This window comes from Saccostrea cucullata, unplaced genomic scaffold (genome assembly GCF_032062105.1).
Source record: "Saccostrea cucullata isolate Sc308-1 unplaced genomic scaffold, CSIRO_AGI_Scuc_v1 ctg5787, whole genome shotgun sequence".
Classification (NCBI taxonomy): domain Eukaryota; kingdom Metazoa; phylum Mollusca; class Bivalvia; order Ostreida; family Ostreidae; genus Saccostrea; species Saccostrea cuccullata.
Genome location: NW_026929096.1, coordinates 383 through 15,480, shown reverse-complemented (window position 1 = coordinate 15,480; position 15,098 = coordinate 383). Strand labels below are relative to the sequence as shown.

The window sequence follows — 15,098 nt, the reverse complement described above, 5'->3', positions numbered from 1 at the left end:
GAATCCTCTGTCTAGATACTGACTCCTTGTGGTATCAAGTCACTGGGAGAGGTAAGAATACTCTGTCTAGATACTGACTCCTTGTGGTATCAGGGTACTAGGAGAAGTAAGAATCCTCCGTCTAGATATTGACTCCTTGTGATATCAGGTTACTAGGAGAAGTAAGAATCCTCTGTCTAGATACTGACTCCTTGTGATATCAGGTTACTAGGAGAAGTAAGAATCCTCTGTTTAGATACTGACTCCTTGTGGTATCAGGTTACTAGAAGTAAGAATCGTCTATCTAGATACTGACTCCTTGTGATATCAGGTTACTAGGAGAAGTAAGAATCGTCTATCTAGATACTGACTCCTTGTGGTATCAGGTTACTAGAAGTAAGAATCGTCTATCTAGATACCGACTCCTTGTGATTTCAGGTTAATTGGAGAAGTAAGAATCCTCTGTCTAGATACTGACACCTTGTGGTATCAGATTACTAGGAGAAGTAAGAATCCTCTGTCTAGATACTGACACCTTGTGGTATCAGATTACTAGGAGAAGTAAGAATCCTCTGTCTAGATACTGACACCTTGTGGTATCAGATTACTAGGAGAAGTAAGAATCCTCTGTCTAGATACTGACTCCTTGTGGTATCAGATTACTAGGAGAAGTAAGAATCCTCTGTCTAGATACTGACTCCTTGTGGTATCAGGTTACTAGGGGAAATAAGAATTCTCTGTCTAGATACTGACTCCTTGTGGAATTAGGTTACTAGGAAAAGTAGGAATCCTCTGTCTAGATATTGACTTCTTGTGGCAGCAGGTTACTAGTAGGAGTAAGAATCCTCTGTCTAGATACTGACTCCTTGTGATATCAGGTTACTAGGAGAAGTAAGAATCCTCTGTCAAGATACTGACTCCTTGTGGTATCAGGTTACTAGGAGAAGTGAGAATCCTCTGTCAAGATACTGACTCCTTGTTGTATCAGGTTACTAGAAGTAAAAATCCACTGTCTAGATACTGACTCGTTGTGATATCAGGTTACTAGGAGAAGTAGGAATCGTCTATCTAGATACTGAATCCTTGTGGTATCAGGTTACTAGGAGAAGTAAGAATCCTCTGTCTAGATATTGACTCCTTGTGATATCAGGTTATTAGGAGAAGTAAGAATTCTCTGTCTACATACAGACTCCTTATGATATCAGGTTACTAGAAATAAGAATTTAATGTCTAGATACTGACTCCTTGTGATATCAGGTTACTAGGAGAAGTAAGGGTCCTCTCTCTAGATACTGACTCCTTGTGATATCAGGTTACTAGAAGTAAGAATCCTCTGTCTAGATACTGACTCCTTGTGGTATCAGGTTACTAGGAGAAGTAAGAATCCTCTGTCAAGATACTGACTCCTTGTGATATCAGGTTACTAGAAGTAAGAATCCTCTGTCTAGATACTAACTCCTTGTGGTATAAATTACTTGGAGAAGTAAGCATCATTCAACTGGTATCGGAATTTCATATATATAATAAATTTTGCTGAAAATGTTGCCAGACGATGGGCCAGATATGAATATGAAGACCTTTGTAGTACAGGTAAGGCAACATTTTCTATAAAATCTCACCGAATCCCATACATTAATGTTTAACAGTTTTGTTTTTTAGTCTACTTAGTCTCCTGTTTTTGGTGCTATTATTAAAAAACAAATGAATGCAATGTAAATGCTGGAAATATGATCTTGATGGACATTGATACCCTCCACACTAAATATGTATTTAAGTTAAGATTTTCATCACCTGTACAGTAAATATATGAAAAAATCAAATTATTATTTATATAGAAAATTTATTTAATAAACATTTTTTTTTAAAATCCAAAGACAGACTATAGGAAAACTGGGCAGGTGCAAACTATTTCCATCACTTCATGTTCATATCGATAAAATGAATTCTAAAAAAATGAGAAAATCAGAAAATACCATTATTGAAAGTTATTTGTGTTTTAAAAAGTGAAATAAAAATGCATGTTTGCAATTCTACTGTTAGTTTTATTATTCAAACAGTTCAATAATCTTGCCAGGAATATTGTAATAATTGTTTATAGCTAATATTTAGCATATCATTAAATTTCCTTAAATGATGGATTAACTTGCTGCTAGAATGAATCCATTGGTCCAATGTTTCGGGAATGGCTAGGCCTACAGCACAATATACATGCAGTAGTATGCTATGGGATTACTGAAGATACATTGTAGAATAAAATGCCATTGCATTTTGAAAAAACAAAATTAATCATGCTACATTGTATACTGTAGTGAATTTATGTAATTCATATAAATAGAAAAAAAGGTGTGTTCGAAACTTTTATTGGAATATGAAACCTCTAACATTATTGACAGAATATTTAAAAAAAACTATGAAGAAATTGATGCATTTTAATGCCCCCGTAAACGAGGTTTCAGGGATTATATAGTTTTTGTCGTGTCCGTCTGTCTGTCTCTCTGTCTGTCTCTCTGTCTCTGTCTGTGTGTCCGCAAAACCTTTAACCTTGCCCATATCTTTTGATCTAGTGAAGCTATGACTTTCATTTTTCATAAGTGTATTCCTTTTGACAAGACTTTTCTTTGGGTTCAACCAAATTTGACCTTCTGACCTTAGCCTTGGAGTTTGACCCACTTTTACGTGAAAATTTTAAACTTTTACTTTGGTCAAATCTTTTGAACAGTACAGTGGCTGGAACGTTATTGTTGACAAACCAATCGTGTAGAATCGTTCGTGTATCGTGAGTGATCGTTCGTTTAACGTGAAAGATCGTTCGTGTATCAAACTCAATCGTGTGCGTTTTTAATCGTGCGAGATCGTGCGTTTAGAATCGTGTAAATTTCGTTTTGTAAGTTTTTATCGGAATGTTATTTCTAAAATAAGCATTTCCCTTGTTTGTTTTTCTTAATTAATTAAATAAAATCAAAATAAAATGAAAAAGCGCAATTTAGATAATAGAATGCAGAACGAACTAATTATCGCTCGTAAACAAGCAATATAGTAAGTCGTACAATATTAAGTTCTCGTCCAATAACGCGATCAATATTGTGATAAGCCGTACTTTAATCTCCTACGCCTTTCTGAAAAATCTGATTTAATTATTATTTACTTCTTATAGTGGTCAAGATAATCTTGAAATCAATTCATTGAAAATAAATATTCTTTTACAAAGAAATAAGCATTTCTCAATGCTTACATAGCTACATGTAGTTAGTCGACAAATATACATGCACACGGAGATAAACACGATTATCTGTGTTTATCTCTTGAGCTTATTTGTAACTAATTAATTTTTAATTTCTGCAAATAAAAAAGTTGAATAATTAGCAAATTTATCAGGCATTGAATAAATGGAAACATAAGGATAAAATTTTTTATATAATTTAAGTCATTCAATGCTGCCATTTTTGTTGAATTGTATCCCCCTTTCTGCATATCATGATATCCAATTCAATCAAACTATACGACCCACAGACATGTACATCGTCTAATAGAACGAACAAAATCCGTTTTCTTTGATCGGAGAAGTACTTTAGAAATAAATAAATTATTTTTATTCTGAAATATTAAGTCTTGTATATATTTAGTTACAGAAATATAATTTTCCATGTTTTTTTTTTCAAAGTCTTTGAAATAATATTAATAATTCTTTGAAATCTTAAATAAGCATTAAGCTATATTTCGTTTTGAAAATATTAATTCCTAAATATTTTGAACTATTTTGAGTGAAGAAACGTGCGTTTGCGTTAACAATCGTGCAAGATCGTGTAACGTGTAGAATCGTGAACGTGAAAGATCGTTCGTGTAACAGGTTTAATCGTGCGTTAATCGTGCGGAATCGTTCGTGTAACGTGATCTTTCGTGTGAGTTGTCAACAATAACGTTCCAGCCACTGTAGATACCAGGACATTTATCCTTCACATATGCAATGTTTGTTTGTTAAAAGACTTTTCATTGGATACCAACAACCTTGACCCTTTGACCTTGACCTTCTAGATTTCTATACTTGTGAAAAAACTTTAACCTTGGCCATAACTTTTGAACGATAAGGGATAGGGCTTTCATACTTCATATATGTAATCCTTGTGAGAAGACCCTTCATTGGATGCCAAGAACTTGGACTATTTGACCTTGACCTTTGGTATTGACCTACTTTAAAAAAAGCAAACTTTGACCATAATTTTTAAAGAGTTGGGGCTAGTGCTTTCATACTTTACATATTTGATTCTTATGACAAGACCTTTCATTTGATAACAAGAACTTTGACCCTTTAACCTTGGAGTTTGACCTACTTTTTAAAAAAAAATTGAACGTTGACCGTAACTTCTGAACGGTTAGGGCTAGGGCTTTTAATTTAGGGATGGGTATCGCCAAAAATTTCGTATCGTGATATATCAGGATTTTTTTTCCCACAATATAATGATAATATCATGATATTTTTAAAAGCAGTTTTTACAATGATATTATATGAAAAGTCCTTATTTTTCTAAAAAAAATTTGCTAGGAAAACAAAATTTTACGTTCTTGAAATTTTTATGCATATAAATTCAATTATGTTTGGACAGTAAGATGCCGTTCTTTTCACTTTTTACAACATTTTTTATACTTTCTGGACTTTATGATATGTACCTAAAAACCGGTATTTAGGTCTCCGTATCACGATACGTATCACACTAAAAAAATCGCGATATACCGATAAACCGATAAAATCGCACATCCCTCGCTTTCATCTATACATAAGTATTCTTTGTTGCAAGACATCTCATTTGATACTTATTACATTGACCTTTTGACCTTGACCTTGGAGATTTTTGTACTTATTAAAAAAAAACTTCAACTTGGCTTATTTTCAATTTCACAATTGTTTTCCAGTGAGAATAACCTACTTTTGGTACCAATTAATTGAATTTGCATTTAAGAACAGCTTAATCTTTGTTTTGTTGCAATACGGGGGCATCAGTGTTTCACAAATACATCTTGTTTATTTATACATTTATTTTTTAAGCCTGAAACTCTTGACAGCTACAATGATAAAAGTATTATATATATAAATAGTTTTAATGTACATGTAATCTAAACAAAAAATGAACATTTTTTTCATTAATTTAGAAATTCTAGGAAACTACAACCATAGATCTGAAAAGGATGTTCTAAGTTTTCAACATAATGACACTAATATTTTTTTTAAATTGTGTAGCATGTTTGTATGTCAAGAGACATAATTAATTACTTGTTTAGGCCTAGTGAAACATTGATGGAAACAATAAAAACATCTTATTTAATTTACCTTAGTTTAAATTTCTGTTACTGATGACTTCCATTGCTACACATATAGTCTCAAAGAACTAATTATATATTTAGTGAAATTAAATTTCAATAGTTCTAAAAAGTGTGCAACTTAGTATGGGGATGGGGGTTACATACTGCATTACAGTTTTTCACTGACTGTAATAATACATCTAAATGAACATGCACACACTCGGGTTTTTTTTTTTTGATGTTAACAAAAGCATGTGTACATATTGTAGATCTACACATGTACCTACATGCGCATACATACCTGACCTGAAATTACAGTGATGGATCTACGGAGCTGCTGCAGATCATCTCAGTTAAAGAGTTTTCCATTATTTTCCGAAATGTTGTCCTCATATTATCGTAAAAGGGGTAAACAATGCCTAGTTTCTTATTTTATCCCTATTTTCTTTAAAGATTGACTGGTTGATGCATGTAAATCCACTGCAAATGTCAGCTGATGTCGACACGTTTTTAGATGTATACACCATTCCGTGTCAACGAGTGCAAGCGCTTGGCTGGAGCTGAATGCAGCCAAACTACACATTAAAAGAGAATTATTTTAAAAACATGTATTTTATATACGAGAAAATAACTAATTATTTTCTATTTAAACATGAAAATATTGCTGTTTATTACAAATTCTTGCAACCATCGGTAAATAATTATTTGAGCTCTATTTCCTTATATGGATCAACCAGGACGGAGTAACTGTCATGACGTCAGACCTCATTATGACCTCATTACAATATTTTTTTCATGTGTTGCCTTAACTGTGCTGCGTAAGCTTTCATGGGATAAAGCAGTTACAGCGGGATGGAAAGAGTAGTAATTAAAAGTATGTTTGCTAAAACTGAATTGACATGAAGCGCACTTTGTGACAGACAATTATATAGAATACATATTGAAGGATATCATCTTTATATATTTTTAATTATTAAAATTTTATCAAACGTTTCGAAAACACGCTTTTAACAGAAAACAGGGATCATAGTCATGTATAAGAAGTCAATTTTTTGGAAAAACGGAAACTTATTTGAGATTGGTAGAGTGTAAATTTTGAATAAGAAATTTAGCAGGTTATTTGGATGAGCTATATTATCTCTTTTTGAAAGAAACAATTTGTTATCAACATAAAATTTCCAGGGACGCAATTGTTTTAGATAATGAGTACATCCCTTTTCGTCAAATATTTTTGATATCCTGGAGGGTTCTTCGAGCTCAGTTGTAGAGGAATAATCTTATTCTGTCCATTTTTCCATAGAAAATGGAATAAAAAAATCGTTAGCGCATCATATAAAATATTTAATTACTTTTTTCTAGTGTGACACTTTGGTAAAATGTCCACGTATTTTTTTTATTACATTGACATCCTTATGGTTTTATTTTGCCTAAAGTTTATCCAGGAATAGGAAGAACTGACATTGTCAAAACCATTTAAGTAAAATTAGAACTTGCCATACTTTGATAAATTAATATTATCTGCCTAAAGATTAAAAGAAAAGATTATGGATTTCGAGCACTTCTTTTGAAATTAAAACATTACCTTTACATGGAAAATATGAAATACGCAATAAAATAAGATTCAAATTATTGGTTACATGGAAATAAAACGGCAACTAAATAAATTCCAGGAATTAAACAAATTCAATACTTCAGAGAAAATAAGTACATAATAACAGGCCAATCGTTTTTCAGGAATCGAAAATTATTCGTTATTTAAACTCGACTGTTGACGAATTAATTGTAAACTCCTACAGAAACTCTCTAAATACACATAGAGACTTCAGTATGAGCGGTCTTCGTATTGTTTGTTTAATGGTCTCTCTATTTACAGTTTCTCATGCTACCATCTCTTCCTTGAGATATATCGCGGAACTGGAACTCGATAACAAGATGTCCAATGAGGAACTTGTAGGACAACACGATGCCCATTCTTTAAGTGAGTGTGCTGCTACCTGTCAGAAAGATTGTGGTTTCTTCGGGTACAATCCTACGCTGAAGAAGTGCCGGACCCACAAGAAGGCCTTCACTTCCGGAATGTCGGACGAAAACGGATGGCGGTATTATTTTCCGGAATGTATGTATTAGATTTTATTTTATTTTTTTTTTCAATCTTACATTTGTAGCCGTTTTATCTTACCTATTTCTGATTGTTTATTCTTATGAGTCGTTTCAAGCGTTGAATTGTGAAGATAACTATTCTATTTATTGAGTAGGTCTTAATCTTATACCGTATAAGTGGAAATTTTAGCGAGACGCAAATTTAGCGATTTCTATTTAAAATCTTGTATTTTATTTTTAGCGAGAAGTAATTTTAGCGATTTTAAAATGCTAACTGAAGAAGCTATTACAAATAATACGCAATTAATTTTTAGCGATATTCAATTTAAGCGATATCTGCACCCTCGCTAATTATGCCAAAATTAAATCCTTGCTAAAAATTCTACTTATACAGTATAATTCTTAGTTTTGATTTGAGTTCTTCTTTCAGATTGTCTAAATCAAAATCCTGAATAATTCTTAGTTTTGATTTAAGTTTATCCTTTATATTATGTCATACTACTATATTTCTCACAATTGTTCTTTAGTTCCTCATTATATATTATAAGTCCTAATCCAATATAATTCTCATGTTTGTTCTTTAGTTTTCCCTTTATATATTATAATCCTTATCTTATGTAATACTGAATTTTAGTTTTTTATTCCTCTTTTATATCATATAAGTACTAATCCTATATAATTCTCACTTTTGTTCTTTAGCTCCCCCTTCAGATTGCAAGGATCTTCGTGACAATGGTTATGATAAATCGGACGTGTACGATATTTACCCATACGGGATAAAGTCCATTCCGGTAAAAGTTCACTGTAACATTGATATAATGGGCGGCGGGTGGACGGTGAGTTTTAATGAATCTTAAGTTTTAAATCCGGGTTTTATGATGCATTGAGATGATATTGTGATATTTACATTGTGTCTCTTCCAGGAAATTGATATAGTTTTCCACCTTAGTTTTACCTCTTGTATTAATTAATATTCAGCTATCACCTGCATCTTGTGTAAGCATCTCCTCAACTTATGCAATAAGCAAGAGGAAGATCAAAATTAATTTTTAAGCTAAGACAGAATAATAAAGAATGTTTTTACTAAAAGGGATTATAAAACCTCATTTTAAGTCATTATTTCGAAAAATGATCCATCAACGGGTCGAATTTTCGCTGTCTCTTTCATATCAATTGTTAGATCGCTGTATACTAAATTAGACTAGAGAATGATCCGTCTATCTGTATCATATCAATTGTAAGATCGCTGTATACTAAATTAGACTAGAGAATGATCCGTCTATCTGTATCATATCAATTATTAGATCGCTGTATACTAAATTAAACTAGAGAATGATCCGTCTATCTGTATCATATCAATTGTTAGATCGTTGTATACTAAATTAGACTAGAGAATGATCCGTCTATCTGTATCATATCAATTGTTAGATCTCTGTATACTAAATTAGACTAGAGAATGATCCGTCTATCTGTATCATATCAATTATTAGATCGCTGTATACTAAATTAGACTAGAGAATGATCCGTCTATCTGTATCACATTAATTGTTAGATCGCTGTATACTAAATTAGACTAGAGAATATTCCGTCTTTCTACTCTTTACACAGGCTCACGGCCCCCTTTTTAATGATTGGACCTGATCCCACCGCTGGAATTTTTTTTGGTTTATGTATGTGTGTTCGAGGGTGAGTGTGGTGTATGTGAGAGGGTGTGTTTGGTGTATGTGAGAGGGTGTGTGTGGTGTATGTGGGTTTCATCTATGTCCTGTTCACAGATTTGGATTGGTTGCTTCTTTTTTTTAAAGTCGATCACTGCTCCTTATCTTTTTTATCACAATGCTACCATGTCTATAAATTGTACACCTGACCCTCACAATAATAACCTAATTAATTTAAACAGCAAGCAATCTAGCCTAATAAATGTACAAACATCCTTCCAATGCAATCCAAACTAGCGTAATAAATGTACATACATCCTTCCAAGGCAAACCAAACTAGCCTAATAAATGTACAAAGATCTTTCCATGACAAACCAAACTAGCCTAATAAATGTACAAATATCTTTCATGACAATCCAAACTAGCCTAATAAATATACATACATCTTTCCATGACAATCCAAACTAGTCTAATAAATGTGAATATATCTTTCCAAGGCAATCCAAAAACGATTCAATGGGTCCGTGAGCTTTGACAGGAACTGGACAGACTACAAAAATGGTTTTGGCAAACCGGAACAAGAAGTTTGGATTGGTAAATATGAGTCAATACCGGGTCTTTAATTGGTTAAAAGTATAATCAAGATATAAATAAACATTTGAATTTTGAAAGCAGTTAAAAAATAAATTAAATAAATTGATGTACGGGTAATATAAACAATACTCTACTTGCTTTGGTCTTGTTTTAAGTAGTCCAATGGTTAATAAAAAATGCATTCACGAGTTTTTATCAAAATAAATGAAAAATAAGACAAACAAGAATGGAAATTCAAGACTTCCGTATTTGAAAGTTCTTTAGTTTTTGAAAGTCCTTATGCTTTTAAATTTTGTGTGAATTATGGGTGTGTGAATCACACAGAATTGTCACGTAGGCATATTTCATTAAGCGCGCTTGAGCTAAATGAAAAATATACATACGTACAAGTCTGTGTCATTTACACACCCATAATTTACATAACTTATATTGACGGTCAACAGTGACAGCGTCTTTTGTTCTTACAGTAGTAGTCAGTCCGTATGTTTTGTACTACATGGGGACTCGATCAAGAACGACTTCTCTATGAAAAGCCCCATTACATTTCTTTACTAAAGATCTAGGGATTTTTATTTTGAAATTCTGTTCTTCTTTTTTCATTTAAAGATTCTTAAGATGTTATCACACCATCTAAATCAAACCAAACTGCGCCGTAGCGTCATCAAACGTAACTTTTTTTCGTGTGTTGTGTTTACCAGTTTCAAATTTCGAAGGCTCAGGAAAGTGCAAAAAAAAAATAAAATAACCAAATGCCCTGAAATTTTTTAAAAGACGACAAAATAAATTGTGGAAGCGAATAAGGATAATTTTCGTCACAATCTTATGTGTTTAAATCTAATATTCCGAATCAATACTCATGTATTCTCTAATATAACCTTTGTTGTTTTTTTTTTTACCGTGAACCGTAGGACCGAACCCGTACACATCCAAGAATAATAAAATCTTGATTTCTGTCAATAATTTTATCAAAAAATTTTGATGCACTTCAGCGTGATAAATAAACATTTGCTGAAAATTTCAGCTTAGTGTGCCATTATTTTCAAAAAGAAACACTTTGTCCATGATTTTCCCGGACAACCCTCGTAAATCTAAATAAAGCATGATATAGGAGCAGATTATAGATATCTGTATCTACGTAGTTATATAACATGCATTTAAATACTGTACAATGGGCATATAGTCTGATACAGTTTTAAACAATGCATTTTACAAAAATCTTTAGATTGTTATATTATTTTCCCTTGGGCTATTTTTACGAAACAATATTATTGTAATACACTTAGCTATTGATTTTGAATATATCTTAAAACAGGAAAGTAATTTGATTACTTAATAAGGTATGATTAAATTCAAATAAGAATCAATGGAATTCTTGATACAGGAAATGACGTAATCGATCAATTAACAAAAGAAAACACCTCATCCCTGTATGTGACAATAACTCTACAGAATGGTACAACACTTTATGAAATGTACGATGGATTCTCTGTCTCCAATGAAGCTGGAGAATATCAACTCTTTCTTGCAGGACCTGCCTCGGGAACTTTAGGTTAGTGTATCTACGTTAAGTTCTTAAAGTTAGATTTAAATTACGCATTTTATTATAAAAATACATGTTTGTATTGAATTATTATTAAGTTTTTGAAAAAAGATACGTTTTTTTCTGGTATTCTTTTTGATTCAGCGCACACTAAGTATGTTTAAAATTTCAGAATATCATCTGCATGTTCAATTCTCTAATTCTGCAAACATTGAATTTTTTATAGCCAGAAAGCTAAAATTTGAAAATAACATTTTACTACTACGGAATGACTTTTACAGAGCGTCATTAAGCTTAAATATCAAGTGATACTAAGTAGAAAAAAGTATTTGATCAGATACATTTAAATTGAAAAAAAAAATTAAAAAGCCATATTTAAAACATCTCAATGGTTTTCACATTAACAATACATATGCTTTATCTAATGAAAATCTAATATTTTAAAACATTTACAGTTAAACTATTTCTTATATCGTTAAAATTTTGAATGATTTACCTCGTATTGTATTTTATATATTTTTAAAGGCACGGTCTCTGACATATACGAATATTTTATTTATTCATGTTTTGTGATATTTTCAGTGATCTTTGCAACCACCGCTATATAGGATGCTATATGAATACCGCAGTGTTTTGTTGGCTTGTATTTTTTTTTATCTCTCTATACAAGAAACAACACATTAAACTGTGTATCTTAGACTTACTTCAGTATTAAGATTAATGTGATGTAAATTATTAATTATTATCTCTGTTATATATTTTCTCTAATTCTGCAGGTGCCAGTATGATAGATATTGGGAATTCTAGGACTGAACTAAATTAATATTATCACTCTTTCCAGCACCTAGTGCCGTCTATCTTAGAAGTACCTCAGTGTCATTATTGACAATTAGATTGACGATATATAAATCCATATACTCTGTAATGGCTTTTGTTTGATTTTCCAGGTGACTCTACGTTAGACACTGGTTATTTTACCACAGATCTGTCTTGGATCATTCTCTACCCGAGACAGAGATAATGTCAGATTGACAGGAGATGACTGTTGTGTCTATTTATATTGTTATAATATTGTATTTCAGGAGACAGCATGAGAGGGCAATGTCAGATTGACTGGAGATGACTGTTGTGTCTATTTATATTGTTATAATATTGTATTTCAGGAGACAGCATGAGAAGATAATGTCAGATTGACTGGAGATGACTGTTGTATCTTTTTATAATATTGTATTTTAGGTGACAGCATGAGAAGATAATGACAGATTGACTGGAGATGACTGTTGTATTTTTTTATAATATTGTATTTTAGGTGACAACATGAGAAGATAATGACAGATTGACTGGAGATGACTGTTGTATCTTTTTATAATATTGTATTTTAGGTGACAGCATGAGAAGATAATGATAGATTGACTGGAGATGACTGTTGTATCTTTTTATAATATTGTATTTTAGGTGACAGCATGAGAAGATAATGTCAGATTGACTGGAGATGACTGTTGTATCTTTTTATAATATTGTATTTTAGGTGACAGCATGAGAAGATAATGACAGATTGACTGGAGATGACTGTTGTATCTTTTTATAATATTGTATTTTAGGTGACAGCATGAGAAGATAATGACAGATTGACTGGAGATGACTGTTGTATCTTTTTATAATATTGTATTTTAGGTGACAGCATGAGAAGATAATGACAGATTGACTGGAAATGACTGTTGTGTCTATTTATATTGTTATAATATTGTATTTTAGGTGACAGCATGAGAAGATAATGACAGATTGACTGGAGATGACTGTTGTATCTTTTTATAATATTGTATTTTAGGTGACAGCATGAGAAGATAATGTCAGATTGACTGGAGATGACTGTTGTATCTTTTTATAATATTGTATTTTAGGTGACAGCATGAGAAGATAATGACAGATTGACTGGAGATGACTGTTGTATCTTTTTATAATATTGTATTTTAGGTGACAGCATGAGAAGATAATGACAGATTGACTGGAGATGACTGTAGTAACTTAGTATAATATTGTATTTTAGGTGACAGCATGAGAAGATAATGACAGATTGACTGGAGATGACTGTTGTATCTTTTTATAATATTGTATTTTAGGTGACAGCATGAGAAGATAATGTCAGATTGACTGGAGATGACTGTTGTATCTTTTTATAATATTGTATTTTAGGTGACAGCATGAGAAGATAATGACAGATTGACTGGAGATGACTGTTGTATCTTTTTATATTATTGTATTTCAGGAGACAGCATGAGAAGGCAATGTCAGATTGACTGGAGATGACTGTTGTATCTTTTTATATTGTTATATTTACATTTGAGAATGTTTTTCCTTATATAAAACTATTTAAACAAGAAGTTTTTACATCTCCGTAAAACAAGTTGGTCATGTGACCATAAATTGATTGTTTAGTCACAATCGATCTACGTGGCTTAATAGTGACGTCATAAGCGATCGACGTTATAAACACAATCCGTTGAGTTTTGAAAAAATAACGTTTTGGGTTTCAAACTTTAGTTAGTACGTTACTATTTGTAATAAATAGTCATAAATGTAAATATAAGTAATAAGGTATCATTTTTTGAGTTTTATTGGGATGTAAAACGGGTTGGCACATGATCAAATCTTCCATAAAGCCCTTCGGGCTTTATGAGATTTGATCACGTGACCAACCCGTTTTACATCCCAATAAAACTCAAAAAATGATACCTTATTTCTTAAATAATATTGTACTTCAGGAGACAACATGAGAAGGCAATCTCAGATTGACTGGAGATGACTGTTGTGTCTCTTTATATTGTTATAATATTGTATTTCAGGAGACAGCATGATAAGGCAATGTCAGATTGACTGGTTATTACTGTTGTGTTTTTTTATATTGTTATAATATTGTATTTCAGGAGACAGCATGAGAAGCCACGATCTGTCTGGGATGTCCTTCAGTACCCCGGACAGAGATAACGACAAAGCTGGATATAACTGTGCTTTTGACAGTAACAAAAGAGGAGGGTGGTGGTTCAACGCCTGTCATGACGCCTTCCTTAACGGTCAATGGTCCCCGGCACGCTGGTCCTACCCATGGTCTCCCACAGTACAGTACGGGACATCAGTGAAGGGGACCACCATGATGATCAGACGGAACTAGGTAAACATCATTAAATCATAATGCAACAGTTTTTTTTTTGTATTACTGTGAAAATTTCAAGAGGTTATAAGAGGATTTTCAAAGTAAAATATGTTCTGATTTCTGTGAAACATTAATTCTATTTTTTCTTAACAGACGAAAGATCGTCCATCAATCAGACGAATCCATTTTGATTCAAGAGACAGTTCTAAATTTAACATTTATCACGGGGTTCTTTTTTTATAAGATTGTTTGACATCAAGTGACTAAACAAATATGTTTTCAGGGGATGAAGGATTATGTAAAGCAATAAATCATTGTGATCTTGTTCTACTGAATGTATTCTGTAAAAGATGTACTTTATATGTGTTGTAATAAATTTGAAACTAGAAATATTTCGTTCTTATCCACACTAATAAATGAAGATGTCTGGACGGAGAATTAGGATGTAGATTACTTTATTGTCAAACCTATTACAGTGGAACCTCTTTTATCCGACACATTTGCAATACATTTTACTGTGGTGACTGCCATTCAATAAATACCATGCAAGAGGAATGTCATAAGCGAAAATCAAAATTTGAAATCATTTAAATTCATTGTTATTAAGGTTAGAGATAATTAATGTAAGTTAAAAAAGAAATCAAATTTGCAAAACAAGTCAAGGAGTTAGAAAAAAAAATAAGCACTGATTCATTTTTTTTTGAAAGAAATTCTCTTATATCTGCAACTGCCTTTGCAAATAAAACTTAGCGTCCTAACATTAATCAATATGTTTGCAAAT

General features: G+C 32.1%; 1 protein-coding gene across 1 annotated transcript; it reads left to right on the top strand.

Annotated features, from left to right (window-relative positions):
• The first annotated feature begins 7,181 nt into the window (after positions 1-7,181).
• Positions 7,182-14,335, top strand: LOC134279766 (microfibril-associated glycoprotein 4-like). The gene is made up of 5 exons (XM_062762168.1): positions 7,182-7,390; positions 8,074-8,210; positions 9,530-9,626; positions 11,008-11,175; positions 14,091-14,335. Exons 1-5 carry the CDS (start codon positions 7,207-7,209, stop codon positions 14,333-14,335), a joined length of 831 nt encoding a protein of 276 aa, XP_062618152.1. The 5' UTR covers positions 7,182-7,206.
• Positions 14,336-15,098: the final 763 nt, after the last annotated feature.